The sequence below is a fragment of the Mustela putorius genome, unplaced genomic scaffold (genome assembly GCF_011764305.1).
Source record: "Mustela putorius furo isolate JIRA1106 unplaced genomic scaffold, ASM1176430v1.1 tig00000450_pilon_pilon_pilon, whole genome shotgun sequence".
NCBI classification, from domain to species: Eukaryota; Metazoa; Chordata; class Mammalia; order Carnivora; family Mustelidae; genus Mustela; species Mustela putorius.
In genome coordinates, this window is record NW_025421385.1 from 23,363,742 (window position 1) to 23,381,195 (window position 17,454).

General features: G+C 38.0%; 1 protein-coding gene across 3 annotated transcripts in view; it reads right to left on the reverse strand.

Annotated features, from left to right (window-relative positions):
• The window catches only part of AFG1L (AFG1 like ATPase), a 225,254-nt gene that overhangs the window by 30,313 nt on the left and 177,487 nt on the right, over positions 1-17,454 (reverse strand). For all 3 annotated transcript variants that reach the window (XR_006606828.1, XM_004753460.3, XM_004753459.3), the window contains 2 exons: positions 5,526-5,596; positions 5,169-5,269 (listed from right to left, as the gene is read on the reverse strand). Coding sequence is in view for 2 of the 3 variants with exons in the window: in XM_004753460.3 (XP_004753517.2) it covers positions 5,169-5,269; positions 5,526-5,596 (172 nt within the window). In the remaining variant the exon portion in view is untranslated. The remainder of the gene's footprint in view (positions 1-5,168; positions 5,270-5,525; positions 5,597-17,454) is intronic.

The following is a 17,454-nucleotide window of genomic DNA, read 5'->3' on the forward strand; positions in this document are numbered from 1 at the left end:
TGCCTGGGTGGCCCAGTCAGTTAAATGTCTGCTTTTGGCTCCAGTCATGATCTTGGGCTACTGGGATCGAGTAATGAGTCAGGCTCCCTGCTCAGTGGGGAGTCCACTACCCCACCCCCCTTTGCTCCTTCCCCTGCTCACACACATACTCTCTCAAATAAATAAAAAATCTTTAAAATAGAAGTAAAGTTAGATAGGAGGATATCCCTATCCTCTATTAAGCCAGATGTTAAAGTTAATGGAAGGGTACCTGGGTGGCTCAGTCAGTTAAGTATCTGCCTTTGGCTCAGGTTATGATCCCAGGGTCCTGGGACAGAGCCCCACATCAGGATCCCTGCTCAGCAGGGAGTCTGTTTCTCCCTCTCCCTCTGCTTCTCTCCCTGGTTGCACTCTCTTGCTCATGCTCTCTTACTCAAATAAATAAATAAAATCTTTTTTTTTTCAAAGATTTCATTTATTTATTTGACAGAGATCACAAACAGTCAGAGAGGGAGGCAGAGAGAGAGAGAGGGGAAAGCAGGCTCCCTGCTGAGCAGAGAGCCCAGTCCTGAGGATCATAACCTGATCCTGAGATCATGACCCAAGCCGAAGGCAGATGGTTTAACCCACTGAGCCACCCAGGTGCACCAATAAATAAAATCTTTTTTAAAAAAGGATTAATGGATTTTAATAATAGTATGTCAAAAATACACTGATACTGTCTCAGATTCTACACTGTAACTAAGAGTTTAAAATCTACTTCTTGTCAATTTTTTTTTAATTTAAATAAGACTTTTAAAGGATAGTTTCAGGTTTACAGAAAAATTGAAAAGATAGTACAGAGTTTTCATATACTTCCAAATCCAATTTCCCCTATTATTAACACCTTATGTCAGCATGGCATATTTGTTAAAATTAATAAACCAATATTGATATATACTATTAGCTGAAGTCCCTATTTGGTTCAGATTTCCTTACTTTTTTTAAAAATATTTTTTAATAAACATATAATTTATTATTAGCCCCAAGGGTACAGGTCTGTGAATCGCCAGGTTTACACACTTCCCAGCACTCACCATAGCTCCTTACTTTTAATCTAAGGTCCTTTTTCTGTTCCAGGATCCCATTAAAGATACCATATTACCTTTTAGTCATTATGGCTCTTAGGCTCCCCTCTGCTGTGACAGTTTCTCATAACTTTCCTTATTTTTGAAGATCCTGACAATTTTGGAGAGTACTGGCCCGTTATTCTACAAAAGAATGTCCCTCAGCTAGAATTTGCCTAATGCCTTTCTCATGATTAGACTGGAATTATGGGTAGTGGGAGACAGACCACAGAGGCCAAATGCTATTTTCCTCACATCATATAAAGGGCATAGCTACCAACATGAGTCACTGATGTTGCTATGAATGTTGGTCACACTTGTTTGGTATGGTGTTTATCAGGTTTCTCTAACAGAAAGTTACTCCCCCCCTCCCTTCCCATACTGTGCTCTTTGGAAGGAAGTTCTTATTGAATTTTCATGTAGCATCAAAAAAGAGCACCCACAATTATCTGATAAGGCTATTAAAATATTTCTTCTATACTTCAATCAACACAACATATCATAATAGACTGAATGCTGAAGCAGAAAGGAGGGTGTCCCCATCTTCTATTAAGCCAGATGTTAAAGAGATTTACAAAAAATATAATGTCACTCTTCTTTTTTTTTTAAATTTTATTTATTTATTTGACAGAGATCACAAGTAGGCAGAGAGGGAGGCAGAGAGAGAAGAAGGGAAGCAGACTCCCTGGAGAGCCCTATGCCGGGGCTCGATCCCAGGACCCTGGGATCATGACCTGAGCAAAGGCAGAGGTTTAACCCACTGAGCCACCCAGGTGCCCCTAATGTCACTCTTCTTGATGAATTATTTTCACTTTGGAAAATATTTTTCTCAAAAGTGATATTTATGCTAATTTGATAGGATGAATAGAATGGGTTTTGTCATTGTTATTTTAAATCGATTATAAATACTTAAAAAATTTTCTCAGTTTTAATTTCTAATACATAGAGTAAATATTAAGAGGGATAACCTACCTAAACAAAAGCTATTTGGGTTCCTCAATAATTTTTAAGAGTGTGAAGGGGTTCTGAAACCAAACAGTTTGAGAACCACTTGCTTTAGGGTTAAGCTTTTGTAGACCAAAAATGAAAGAACACTGTTCAAAGAAAGTGAGCCAAAACCGAATTCTAAAGGCTTAATGAGTAAACTGACTATACCTAAATTTTCCTTATTGAAAATTGTAATTTTTACACCTGCAGAAAATTGTTTCCTCAACTGATAACTGTGCTCACAAGTAACTATTTGCAAGAGTAGTTTGTTATTTGTGTCTTAAAAATAATGACAGGTAGCCAGGTGTGTTTGTAAAAAGTCTAAGCAGAGAAATGTATCAGTTGATGCATATGCATGGATATACACATGTTCACTGTCAACTTCTTGTTTATTAGTTTTTTTCTTCTTCGGTTATTAGTATTCAAGGAATAGAGATCCATCAGATACATGTTTTGGTTTGGCCTTAATTTTTTTCCATTAATATTGATTATATCAAAATAGTTCATATGTGCTAGACATAACTGTATCTAACAGTATCTCTTGGGGAATTGTTAAAAAAACATTTTGCTTCTCCATCTCTATTTTATGCTTTATTTCTTTTCATGTATTCCAAATGAAACCACCAGTTGGGAACTACTTCTGGTTTGTGTCCCGTGCTTGGTACACTCTCAGTCAATACTAAAGGATGAATAGCTTTTATCTCTACTATTTGGCCAAGAGTCAAGGCTGATGGTGTCTGGATGCCAACAGTGGTGATTAGCATCAGGGAATAAGGGCATTAATCACCAGAACTGAGGCAGCCCAGGAATCTCCCTGGCCCTTCACCTTCCCAGCAGCAAAACCATGCCTGCAGCATTGCCGATCTGTGTGTGCCAGTTTCCCAAATACGCTGAGCTTGGGCAACACCATGTCCAAATAAGGCAGTGGGCCTGGCTAAAGCATAGGGGACAGGTATGGCAGAAGCGAAATGAAGAAGAGTTTAGTAGACAGTGGGTCAGATCCTTACAGGGAGGATGTGAATCCAATGTCAAAAATTATTCCTAAATCTTACTGTCCTCTCTTTTCATCCTCACAGTCCTCATTAACCCTTAAGTTAAACGTTCATAACCTTGGTGTTGAAAGACATCTTGAGAGTTATCTTATCCACCTGTTCAACCAGCCCTGAATCCTCCCTACAAACTCTAGTCTTTTAGCTGCCTTGCAATGCCAATTTGCAGGATGCAGTTAGAATGGCGTGAGAAGGAATTCAGGACATATGCCTTTAAATGTAAAATTTCAACACACATATCTGGACCCAGCCTGCTTCACATGGGCCCCGAGAATTATATAAAAAGGGTAGAATAAAAATCTTTTAATTGGCCTATACCATAATTTGATTTAAAAAGGTAAAATATACACAAGCAACCTTTTGCCTGAATTTATTTAACTGTTCTGAAACTTTGTAAATAAAGGAAAAAGAATTCTCTGTAACAATCTTCTTCCCCATCACCTCCCCAGAGTAGACTATGAAGATCTGGGCCCCTGAGTAGTGGTCTTTTCCTAACAGTTAAGTGTCTCCTGAAATAATAAACACATAAAAAATAAAAATACTCAGTGTCTGCTCCAAGAGACCATCTTTGCCCAAGATACAACAGGTCTATCCCTCCCCTTTCCTCACGAGGTCCCCTTCCATGGAAGAAAGAGAAGCTTCATCTTTTCAATACATAAGATTTTTCTCAAGTTTATTTCTCAAGCAAAGTAAGTAAAAGCTAAGTGGAAGCCTTAGCAGAATTTTGAATAGAGATGATAGGGTACTGGGACCTTGACGAAACTGACCCCACGGAAATGCGGAGAAGGGTCCATATTACCCAGGATGGCTTTCCCTACTACCAGGGATGACATTTTTTTTTTTTTCCAGGGATGACATTTTTGCCCTGTCAGAGGATCTTAGTTGATCTTAAACCTTATCGATCTGAAGTGTTTTATTTCTCTAATAACAACTGCAGACTGGATTCATCTCTCTGGTTTAAAGATTATAAATCTAAACTAGTTCTAAGTAAGTAAGTCATTAGCTTTTGAGAAAAGTACTCACAAAATGGCTGGCAGTTATAAATAAAGACTTTCTCTTCCCTCTCACTGAAAACAATTCTTTTTTAGTTATCTTAAAACCTGAGATAAGTCAGAGACCACTTACAGGACGATTAAGAAATTACACTAAAAGTTATGTTTAATTTGGGTTTGTTTGTCTCAAGATTTACAGTCAATAAATATGTTGAATATCCACTGAGTAAAGAGAATCCCAGAGCTTTTAAAAGACAGAATTCAGGGCGCCTCGGTGGCTCCCAGTGGGTTAAAGCCTCTGCCTTCAGCTCAGGTCATGATCCCAGGGTCCTGGGATCGAGCTTCGCATCAGGCTCTCTGCTCAGCAGGGAGCCTGCTTCCCCCTTTCTCTCTGCCTGCCTCTCTGCCTACTTGTGATCTCGGTCTGTGAAATAAATAAATAAAATCTTAAAAAAAAAAAAAAAAGACAGAATTCATATCAATACTGAATTTGCAACAAGGTCTTTCTCATTTATATGAATGTACACGTTATATAGATTTTTTTCCTCTGTTGAGTATACTATTATATAATACAGATGTCACGGTTACAGAAATTCACTTTGTCGCCCAAATAGATCAGAAATGGCAATCACAGGTGGGCAATGAGTACGAGGGCTAGAAATTCTCTCACGTTGCACTTTCTTGGATCATGGTAGTATTACTTTGTTTTCCTTGTCCCACATACTAACCTCCCCCCAGTTCAAAAAAACTTAATTCTCTTCTGTGTGACTTTCACAAAACATCCCTCAAACTGGTTTCTGTTCTGCTTCCAGCAACAGTTGACAGTCCTCTCTGTATTTCCAGTTTTGCTTTAGCATCCTTCTAAGTGCAAATTTCGAGCCAAGGCCCATAAAAGGCACATGACATATACGGACGAGTATTTCCCTTCATGAGACTGTAAAATGAGTTCCGAGTCTGTGAACAGTCTTTTAAAATGTGAAACAGGCAGAGAGGAAAATATGAAGTATTTTAACATGTGAAAAGGCCAATGAGTCTGGACGTGTCTGGATACTTACTCTCTCACACAGCTCTTCAAATGTGCAGTCGGCAACAGTTCCACAGGCTTTATTCAGCCGCAGCTCTCTGCCTTGCACTTTTAGAATCCTTGGTCTAGTTACTATGGGAACATGAACAAAGACTCAATCTTGTCTGGATAATTACTATAAAATTCATCTCTTACAGATAGGAAATGCATAGCTTGATGAATAATAGCACATGATTCAACACATAAATTAGACAAAATGCTGATACAATGACTGCCACTTGAGCGTGGCATCAACCCATATACAGCAATGGAACTTATTAATTGGTCAGTGGAGATTGGGCATTGTGTTCTAAATGTATTCTCTTTCAAGAGAAATTAACTTACGTACAATCATTTTGTTTCTGAGCCAGCTCATCAAACAACTTATCCATGACAGCCTCCACATCAGCTTCACTTGTGCTACAGTGAAAAGAATAATAGAATATGAAATTAATAACACTTGAAGCCAACATCAAACAGCTGCCTGAGCCTGCTTAGCTTTTTGCCCATAAAAAAAGAGAACAGGATGTTATGCTCTAAATACAAACATTAGATTTAGAATACACTTAAAAGCAGAGAATATTAACTCTCAGGTAGATGATTCGGCCTTATTTGCATACACTGAAAGACTTCTGTGCTTCTGGCTGTTTCCAGTAATGAGACGATACAGGCAGAGTAAATCCATTAATACTATGTGTACACAATGAGAAGAAAGGCTTCTGGCTCTCTCTTGCATGCAAAACAAGAGCAAATAGACAAGGCAGTCAAGCATCCAGCAAAGTATCCTTTGAAATCTCTACTGAGAGGGTACATGTGAAATTAAATATTGAAGCTGCTTAAAAAAAAAAAAAAATCAAGTCAAGCCACTGACTGAGAGGATCAAACATCCAGAATTAAATTACCAGCTTCGAAATACCGAGTTGATCTGCACATCAATAACTTTATCGGACTTGGAGTACAGGGACAATTATAGACCACACAGTTTCTTTCCAAAGTGTCCTTGTCAGAAATTCAGGAAAACTCTCTCCTTCTGCAATGCCTACCACTGCAGCTCCTACGAAGTTAGCCTCATCAAAGAATCCTTTGTATTCTAATTACAAATCACCATATGGTTTAGGGAACCCACAAATACAAATGTGATAACACTATGTATGCCCTTTCTTCCTATCACTTTTTTTCAAGAGGGGTTTGTAAATTAACTGTCAATAAAATAAAATAAATGGCAGAAGAAATAAATTCTGTTAAAAAAAGAACTTCAAATGTAAATGTAAGTATACTTCAACTCTACATACAAACTTAAAAATGATGACCTGCCAATATGCTTAATTTTGATATACAAATCACTCATATCTAGGAGTGGAAGCTAATAAACTCAATTCTGGACATTCACCTTAATGAAGTCTTTTTGAAAACTAAGATGACAAATCATTTTTTCTTTAAGTTCAAACAAAACCAGACTCATTTCTCCCTTGAGATAATTACCAGGTGGCATGCATTTAACATACAAGCACCTAATTCTTCAAATGTTGTACAGCAAACGCATTCAAAATGCAGGACAGCACACGGTCACTATGAAGGGTTTGGAATTGTCACCTTCCAAGTGATAACCATTCCACCTCAAAGAATCTTAAAAGCATCATCTGCAATGGTTAATTTTGCAGGAGAATGCTATTTGACTTAGGGAAAGCCTTGTATGACATTTGAATAGGGTAGTATTACAATAATAAAATGACACTACAGAAAGTGATCATAGAGACAAAAAACAATTTTTTTAAAAGATTTTATTTATTTATTTATTTGACAGACAGAGATCACAAGTAGGCAGAGAGACAGGCGGGGTGGGGGAGCAGGCTCCCTGCTGAGCAGAGCCCAACTCAGGGCTCTATCCCAGGACCCTGAGATCATGACCTGAGCCGAAGGCAGAGGCTTTAACCCACTGAGCCACCCAGGCACCCTAGACAAAAAACAATTTTAAAAGTATAAAGAAATCACACAAGCCAATGTAAATGTCAGGGCCCATACCAAGCACATGTATGTTTCCGTGGCTTCATCAATATTATTCTTGGGAATTTATTTGAAATTGTCTCCACCTTGTAATGGTGGTGTAAACACACACGACTATTGGAGAACCAAAGGTACTAAAAAAATTTTTTTTAATAATTTTTAATTTTTTTAAATAAACATAAATTTTTTATCTCCAAAGGTACTAAAATTTTTAAGGGATATAAAACAGAAGGAGCAAAGCCAGCCACCCAGGTTATCTGCTGGCTTTCAGAAAGTAAACTTCTCCTTCGGATAGGCATGTTACCCAACAGAGGGGGAGAAATGAATTCTGAAAAATAACCAAGACAGAACACAGTTATATTTCTAAAAGCATATTTGGTGAACAAACAAAAGCTTACAAACATCCTCAATGGTGATTTCTCCTTTACACTGTGCTCTAATATACTATAAAATTAAAATGTGGCTCACAAGACTTCAGTCAGGCCACACCTTCTACATCATCTATGTAATTACTATATATGATTTCACTTATAGTGAGATTATATATGAAATGGCCTAATTATTTTACTATAGTAAAAAATTCTAAATGGGGCCTCTGGGTGGCTCAGTCGATCTAGCATCTGACTGGGTTTTGGCTCAGGTCATGATCTCAGGATCATGAGTTTGAGCCCCATGTGGAGCTCTACACTGAGCATGGAGTCTGCTTAAGATTCTCTTTCTTGGGATGCCTAGGTGGCTCAGTCACTTAAGCGGCTGCCTTCGGCTTAGGTCATGATCCCAGTGTCCTGGGATCGAGTCCCACATTGGGCTCCCTGCATGGCCGGGAGGCCTGCTTCTCCCTCGGTCTCTGCCTGCCACTCTGCCTGCCTGTGTACTCTCCCACTGGCAAATAAATGAAAAAATAAAATCTTAAAAAAAAAAAAGATTCTCTTTCTCTCTTCTTCTGCCCCTCTACCAGTGCACACACTCTCTCTCAAAAAGAAATAGATAAATAAATAAAATCTATTAAATTATCATAAAAAGTTACCTAGAAGTTACAAGATGCAAAATAAAATTTTTTACTGGTGTTAAATGGACTAAAAAGAAATATATGCAAAAGTAGTTCATGTAACTTACAACTGAACAGTCTGTTATCCACCTAAGCCAAACTGTACTTGACCTCTGGAGTAAGTTCTATTGACCAGTTGAAGGGCAGAAACCTCAGCTTCATATTGTCTTAAAAGTGGGAGGGGTTAGTATGTGTCTTGATTTTATTAACTATATCTCTGTATTGACATGAGAGATGAGGATGCTGTGAAAGAAATCCTTACAAGAAATGAACTTATTCATAATCCCTTAACCGATACTTCACAAAAAAACACTAGACTTTTCACACTCTACTCAGACAGATTTCCCTACTTAAGGGGACGCATCAATCAGAGCTCATGAACTTTTCCGAAGGATGAGAATTAGGAAAGTGAAAGGAGAAATTAAAATTTACCTGTCCATATTAGCTTAAAAGATTCAGATTTTTACTTATTATCCAGGTGTGTATCTGGTTTAAACATCTTTGAGTATATTTCGTAATTTTACTTGAAAATGTAGATGATTCTGAACGATTTCCCTGTGTCACACAGGGAATAACAAAAAGCTGTATTATATAAGCAACTAGTATGTAACAGTTCACCTATATCACCCCACCTTCCCATGCAGTATTTGCTATTATCCCATTTTTACAGAAGAGAAAACTGAGACTCAGAGAATTAAGCCCTCACTTATCTAAGATCTGAATATAGAAAAATTTTAAATTGCTGTACAACAAAGTATTATAAATAAAATATATAGGCATATCAAACAGTAGCAACATGTATGGCATTTATTATCAATGTATTAAGAATTAATACAATTTTAATAACACAAATAGAAAAGCTGACAAAGGTTCTGAAAAGAAAAACTGTATTTAAAAATAGCTCAATGAAAAAAAAAATAAAATAAAAATAGCTTGATGGCCAAGAAGCCATCATGTAACACCATTCATTCACTAGTGATAACAAATGCAAAGTAAAATCATGCAATACTATTCTTTTATCTAAACTGGCAGAGATGAGGAAAATCTAGACCAAGGGTACTTAAGGGGAAAATAGACCCTCTTCACATACTACTGGGAGGAGTATAAAATCGGTACAAGATTTCAGGGCAACCGAATAATATGTAACAAAAACATTAAAAACATGCATACCACATCACCCAGTTGTTCCGCTCATAAGGATTTCACCTATGGAAATAACAATGGTTAACAACTACAAGGATGTTCGCTGTGACACTTCTAACATCAAAAAGTGAGAAAAAAAAAAAAAAACCTTATGTCCCACAATGGGGACTAAGAAGTACATTTAAATATACTCACACAATGAAACATTATGCAGTTTTTGAGTATGACTCTTTCCTCTTTCCTCTTGTCCTGGAACTGCAGTTAAGGTCCAAAGTTGATGGCTAGAAATGCTTACTGGTTCTCTAAAGAGAACCACCAGTGTGCCACTAATGGCTGGATCCAGACTCCTGCCCCCATGGCTAAATCATGAAGAGAACCAGCCCTATTCCAAATGCTACCCCCTCCTCCTTCACCAGCCCCTCCTCTTTACCACACCACACTGTCTTTATAAAAGGAGAAGAGGAATCAGGAATCTTTTTATGTCTAGATTCTGTGATAAGAGCCTTTCTCTCCCCTTCTTTCCCTTAGGACTTTTTCTTCAGGTTGACTTCTAGTTCCATAGTGTCGTGGTCAGAAAAGATGCATGGTATGACTTCAACCTTTCTGAAATTTTTGAGGCTTGTTTTGTGACCTAATATGTGATCTACTCTGGAGAATGTTCCATGAGCACTTGAAAAGAATGCGTATCTGCTGTTTTAGGAAGGAATGTCCCGAATATATCTATTAGATTCATCTGATCCAGGGTGTCATTTGAAGCCACTGTTTCCTTGTTGATTTTTTTTTTAAGATTTTATTTATTTATTTGACAGAGAGAAATCACAAGTAGATGGAGAGGCAGGCAGAGAGAGAGAGAGAGAGAGAGGGAAGCAGGCTCCCCGCTGAGCAGAGAGCCTGATGCGGGACTCGATCCCAGGACCCTGAGATCATGACCTGAGCAGAAGGCAGCGGCCTAACCCACTGAGCCACCCAGGCGCCCCTTCCTTGTTGATTTTATGTTTAGATGGTCTGTATATTGACGTAAGTACCTTCCCCTTAGGAGAGAAGACGGTGATTTCCCTTCCCCCAAAGACAAGTGATGGGAGGGAAGGGTTCTCTATACAAGTCACCTGGAAAGATTAGGGGAGTCTGAAAAAAAAAAAAGAATCTGGCATTGTTGTCTTTAATTGGATGAGTAGAACCTTGGTAGATTGAGAAATCAGAAGGTGGGAGGTGGGGTGTTAAGCCAACATGAAGCAAGTCAGTTCTCACTAAAAATCCTCCAAAGATTTAGCACTGCTAGATATACTTGAAGTTACACGTGAGGGGGGACGGGCTGGAAATGGGGGGATCACTGGAAAATAAGATGAAGGCAGTTCTTTTGATGCCCTCCCTTTACCTGGACAGCAAGAGTCCTGAACACCTCCCCCACTCCAGCTGAAACTGTTAAGTTCATCATCTGGGTCCGTTTTAACAATGAAGAAAAAGGGGAGAGATACCATACTGAAATCCTACATATTAAATAGTGAAACCAACAGTCCCTCCCTCTTCAGTACCCAGAATCCTACCAGCCAAAGTTCTACTGTAGGAAGTAGAAAGATTGAAGGAAACACTCTGGAGGACACTGAATAGCCAAAAGAAAGACTTGCAGATACTGACATCTGGGATCTCTTCAATGGAAAATCTGACCTGTCACACCATCTACCACCCTCCAGTGAAGCCTACCCATCAACAAACCCTATCCATGAACATGGAACTTCTAATCAGCTTTTTAATGCTTCAATCTTGTGAATGGACAACCAAGTAAATTCTAGGAATTTAAGGAAATCCCATAAGATATAAAATAAGGATGAAAAGAGATAGAAAAAGAGGATCTTGGAGGAAAGAAGGACAAATACACTCTAATACACCTAAAGAGAAGAAGATATTACATGCATAAACAAAGAAGGATGTTATAAACTAAAAGAAGAACTAGTGCGTAAGAGAGAGCTCTAAATATGACTGTTAAATAAATTCAGGAAAAGAATTAGAAGAAAAAGTTGAAGTAATCTTTCAGAAAATAGAACAAAAAGAACAAAAACGGGCGCCTGGGTGGCTCAGTGGGTTAAGCCGCTGCCTTCGGCTCAGGTCATGATCTCAGGGTCCTGGGATCGAGTCCCGCATCGGGCTCTCTGCTCAGCAGGGAGCCTGCTTCCGTCTCTCTCTCTCTGCCTGCCTCTCCGACTACTTGTGATTTCTCTCTGTCAAATAAATAAATAAAATCTTTAAAAAAAAAAAAAAAAAAAAAAAAAAAAAAAAAAAAAAAAAAAAAGAACAAAAACTAGAAAACAGAAGGGAAAATAGAAGAATGAGAAAATACATCTAGAAGGTCCAATGTCTAACCAGGAGAAGCTCCAAAGACTATTGAGGGGGAAAAAAAAAGGAGCAGCAATGAAAAAATTAAATTCTAAGATTAATTAATTAAATTAATTAGATTAATTAATTTAATTCTAAAATTAATTTTTCTAAGTTTCCTAGAACTGAAGAGCATGAATGTCTAAAGTGGAGTCCAGTGGACACCCACAACACAAAATGGGTGAAAAGGTTCCATTCCAAGGCATATTAGCAGGAAACTTAAGAAACCAGGAATAAAGAAAGAATATCCTAAAACCTGCAAGAGGAATAACAGGTAAAATATAAAAAGGTCAAGAAACTGATTTGTATCCATACTCATGAAACTTTGCAGCTGTAATAATGGAAGCAGAAAGAGAACGGTAAGTGTCTAAATTTTCTAAAGGGAAGTATTGTCAAACTAACCGTGCCAGGTCAAATTATCAAACAAGCAAAATAAAGACATTTTTGGGCAGGCGAATTCTCAGAAAAAGCTATTTCCCATCCAGCCTTCTTCATAAGATACTAGGTAGGCTGGGCTCTCTCAGAACAGGGAGAAGTGTTCTTGGTCTAGCAGGACCTAATAAGCTCTACCCTCCCCCCCATGGTCCTCCGGCCTATGGCAGCTATTACGTCCAGACAAAATACAAAAACAGGTGACCTGAAGGCACCGGGCAATGAACAGAACTGAAGAGAGTGGACACTTGAGAGAAGGGAAAAGCATGGGGTGAACTACCCATTTTACAGCTTCCAGACTGAAGACAATCAAGTCAGGACTGCTCAGGGCAACTCCAACTCCAACAGAAAACCTGCAGTCCTGGCTTGAAGAACCAGAGGCCAGCTGAGGGTAACTACACAGGTGGGAAATCCAGAGGAATCCCCACAATTGTTTCCAAAGTCCCGGAAGATACTAATCTTGAAAATTCCTGAAATCACAAGTTATTCTGTATATCACAATACTAATAAACAGTGAATCATTTTTCTGTTACAGGGTTATAGTAAAAGCTTCAGCAGTTTTCTATGAAAAAAAAGGCATAAAAATAAATTCATGGCTTATCACTATTACAAATCAATATACTATGACATATATTTCTATATTATGTATATTGTGATCTATTTCAATAACATAAAAATGATCTCGAGATACAGACTTTTGATAGTAGTAAATATTTAAAGGAAACATTAACACAAAATAAATGCAAGATAAGATTATTTTAAAATTTAAGTACCTCCAATATTTAATATAGAAAAGTTATTTTTCAAATTAAAGGTTTTTAAAACACACAGTGTAAATATCATATCTGATAGTCCTGATCTCTGCTGGTTAACAGCTATTCCATATACAGGAAAATGTCATTTGGCACTGACATTGATCAAATCATTAAGAGTGTATCCAAAATCATTTTCAAGTTGGGCATTAGGGTACATACTGCTTAATATAAACTCATTTCCCTTATTAACATGTGTCTGGCTTTGTTTACTCACTATTATCTACCCAAAGGCTCGATCCTCAAAGACAGTCTCACTGGGGATTTGGACTTCACCTATGAATTTTGGGGGAATATAATTCAGTCCTTAATAATGAGCCTTTGGGCGCCTGGGTAGCGGCTCAGTGGGTTAAGGCCTCTGCCTTCAACTCAGGTCATGATCCCAGGGTCCTGGGATAGAGCCCCACATTGGGCTTTCTGCTCAGCGGGGAGTCTGCTTCCCACCACCCCCTGCCGCGCCTCTCTGTCTGCCTCTCTGCCTGCCTCTCTGCCTACTTGTGATCTCTGTCAAATAAATAAACAAAATTAAAAAAAAAATAACGAGCCTTTGCGTAGTTTACAATTCAGGGTTACTATGCATAGGGCTATGTGAACATCCTAGCACATGCCTTTTAGTAAACTTTTGTATACATGTCTATTGGGTGTATAACTAGGAGCCAAATTACTGCTCATAGGGTATACCAACGTTCAGCTTAGTAAATACTGCCAAACAATTTTCCAAAGTGGTGGGAGCAGTTTACTCTCTTACCGGCATGTACAAAAAGTTCTACTTGTTCCACATCCTTGCCTACACTTCCTTTTTCCATTTCTTCCATTTTAGTAATTTTAGTGGACAAATTATGAATGATTTTAAGGTTGATTGTCTCAAATTATTTTTAGAAATGCGTGGGGCACAAAAATACAAATATAATTAACACAACAGTTAATCCAAAAGCATTTTCTTAGTAAGATGTCATTATGATATACATAAATTAAAAAAAAAATCTTAAAAACACTAAGATCTCTGGACTTTTTTAAGTAGGAAATTTCAAGAACATAACATTATTGCAAAATTTTCAGCTGGAGAGAATGACTTTAACCTCAAAATAGGAAAAGAACTTAAAAATGGAGGAAAAACAGGAGTAATGGGAATGAGTCTACGACTCTAGGGCCCTACTAGTCAGTTTTCCAGGTTAACAATCTAAAAAGGCAGCAACATTACCTTATACTAAAAATCTACACTCAAAAATACAACCATGCCTGTGAAGCTCCAAAGGAGGACCAGGGTCAGATTTTTAAAGAAAATCAGATTTTTAAAGAAAAATCAAGTGTTTGGGACACAAGACCCACAGCTGGCAACAGGCATATTCAGAAAAGAAAGGTACAGAAAACACTCAAGGATATCAATCACACAAAATACAAACAGCGATTAAAATTAGACCCAAGTTATAAACATAATTTAAAATTATTCCCGCCTAACTAGAAGTCCAGAGCAGTTGCAGGGAAAAGCTGCAGCCTAAAGACGGCGCTAAATTAAATGGGTTTTTTTTTTCAGTGTAGAAGGGAAGCTAAATTCAGAGCTTTCTTTCAGGGCTACAAGAATATCACGTCACATAGCGAGGAAAAAAATGTTCTGTTCAGCGTTGTGTAATTCAATGTTAACCACAACGTGGTGTATCTTAAGAAAGAGTGCCTTGGGGAGCATCAGTATGATCAGGAGAAAATACAGGAATTAAGCTCAGAGGCTATGAACTGTAGCCCCTTGCCTCTAGGAGAACAGAAACATAAGCTCCTACAATGGAGTAGGGATAAAGAATTTAAGTGACTTCCTTCAATTCTGGGTCATTACTCCACCAGTGCGATGCTACTGTGTGGCAGTGTTCGGGGCGGATAAAATGTGAAACAGAAAATCCGCCCACCGATAATCAAAAGTAAGAGAATTAAAGTCATTTCTGAAGAAAAAGCGAAGTCGCTCTTTCCAAATGGTTTTTGTTCGGGGGGTGGAGGGGATGGAGTCCAAGCGGAGTGCACACTATTTTTCTTTGTTCTGTAATGCCCTGGTAAAATACACCCATTTCACTGCTTCTGTCTCTTTTTGCTAAGCTCAGAAACTGCAGTGGACAGGCAGGTTTCTATTTTCTGTTAAGTAGTACCACTGTGTCTTTAAGTCAGAAAAGCCCTGGAATCAACCACCGTTTTGTTGCCAGGAAATTTGGCATCAACTCCTACAGGAAACCTGTGAGTACAGTACACTGGATTAAAAGCCTGATTGCTTTTGGAAGTATGAGAATCATGCTTTATTTCTCCATATTAAATTAGTAAACAGAGAGGAAAGTAATCAGTCATTCCAATTTTAAGAAAATTTCTATAGCTGAAATCAGGCACTCAATACAAAACTTAGACGGAGAAATAGAACATGTCAAAAAAAGACCTTATTATTGTTGGATCATTTGAAATTCTCAACAAAAATCCCAAAAGAAGTGGAGGTTTCTAGAAGAGGGTCACACATGAATTTAAATGGAAATTAATTTCTTCAAGAACCTCCCACTTCATTAGGATTGACTCAGAGGAACAGAATGCTACCCACACTTTGCCCCTTTATCCCCTTTTTAAAATCAACAGCTTGTTAGGGTATCAACAAGTAGAATAGGGTTGGCTTTCCTTGGTCCCTCTCTCTCCATGTTCTCTATTCCAGAGAGCCAAAGTTGATTCAACGAGGGAGAAATTTCCCCTTCCTCTTAGAGTTCTTGTGCCAAACTGCCCTGGCAGGGAGCCTTCTCACTCTACTGATTCCTTGTGCATTCATGCTGTACAGCTCTTTGTGCTCTTACCAAACATAATCTGGGGCTGGAGGCAGGTCTAAGATTAAGTTGGTTTATATTTGCCTTAATATAAAACAGACTTGGTTGCATTTCAAATCCTGTAGGTTTGTTTTACATAACGGAATCAGTTGTTAGAATGGATTTGGTCCTACTATTTATCTTCTCAATCATTCAAAGGCTTAATTGACTGCTCAGAGATCTATTTCAATCTCTAAATTTCCCACCGTTCTCAGTCACCTGGAGAGTAACTTACCTGGTTCCATTAATCTTGACCTGTGTATAATGCAGAAAGTGGGACCTAGCACCTTTTGCTCTCAAATTCCAGACCTTCACTCCCTCTTTTCAGCCCCAAACTCCATATAAAATTTCTACCGAATCTAAATATAGCATTTCCACCCCCCACCTAATAAGTCAGTGGTGGAACAAGCAGAATTACAACTTGGTAGATACAATAATATTTCCTTTTCATAAACTTTAAGAAAAGCTAGAATGGACTGAAAATTATGAAAATAAATAAATAAAAATGAGAAGGAGGCTAGAGAGTAAGAAGCTCTGACTCCTTGTCAGAAGAAGAGAATTGTCCCATCCACCTTGGAAAGAGAGGCCAACGGAGTTTTAATGGTTAAAAAAGTACACAGCAAGGAACTAAAGACCTTGGGCACTTGCCAGATCAGCTTTTATAATGTTGAAGATTGACCTTTATTTATAAATTTATAAATGACCTTTATTTCAAATGTGATCTATTTGAAGATGAAATAAAAGATAAAAAGAATTCTAAGGAAATCTAAAAACTTTATTCTGTACTTTTATATGTATAAGCACACATATCATTTACTCACGTACATATTGGGTATTAGCTTATTTACACCCTATTAGATGATTAGAGCCGTGCTGCTGAATACTTTGTCAGTGTGTTCAGCGGGAAATGGCGGGCCAGCTCTATTCTGGTCCTTGTCTGGCCTGCTGGAAATCAACACTGTGATATGCTATTGTCAAATGACTGTTCGATAAAGGAATGGAAGATAAAAGGTCTGCTGAGCTGACTGATGGAGTCTAAGAGTAAAGTTCATACAAGATGAACTTCTTTGGCTGCTCTTATGAATTCTTAGGCAGTATTTCAAACAACTTCAAACTCTTGAAGTTATTAATTCAGTACTCCCTAAGTTAATACAAGATTAATAAAGTTTTTAATGTGCACCTGAATTAGGTCGAATATACAATTTTGTGATTTTTAACAGACATGATAAACAGTCTACACAACTCTGCCCTACAAGATATAAAGAGAAAGTTGTTGTTTATTAATGTAAAATAGTAAGTTTGTAATGTCACAGTGCCTTACTCATTCATAAACTATCAATAGGCGTTCTTATAAGAAAGATACTGTGCATCTGCTTTTGAGAACCAACTATACTTTTCCACCATAGAGCCCAAGGTGCTTGTGGCTCAGTCAACAGGTAAGCATCTGCCTTTGGCTCAGGTCAGGACCCCAGGGTCCTGGGATCCAGCTCTGCATAAGGCTCCCTGCTCAGTGGGAAGTCTGTGTCTTCCTCTGCCTCTCACCCTGCTATCTTATGCTCTCTCTTATTCTCTCTTGGTCTCAAAGAAATAACTAAAATCTTAAAAAAAAAAAAAAAAGCAGAGGTTGTTTGACTGAATAAAAAAGCAAGC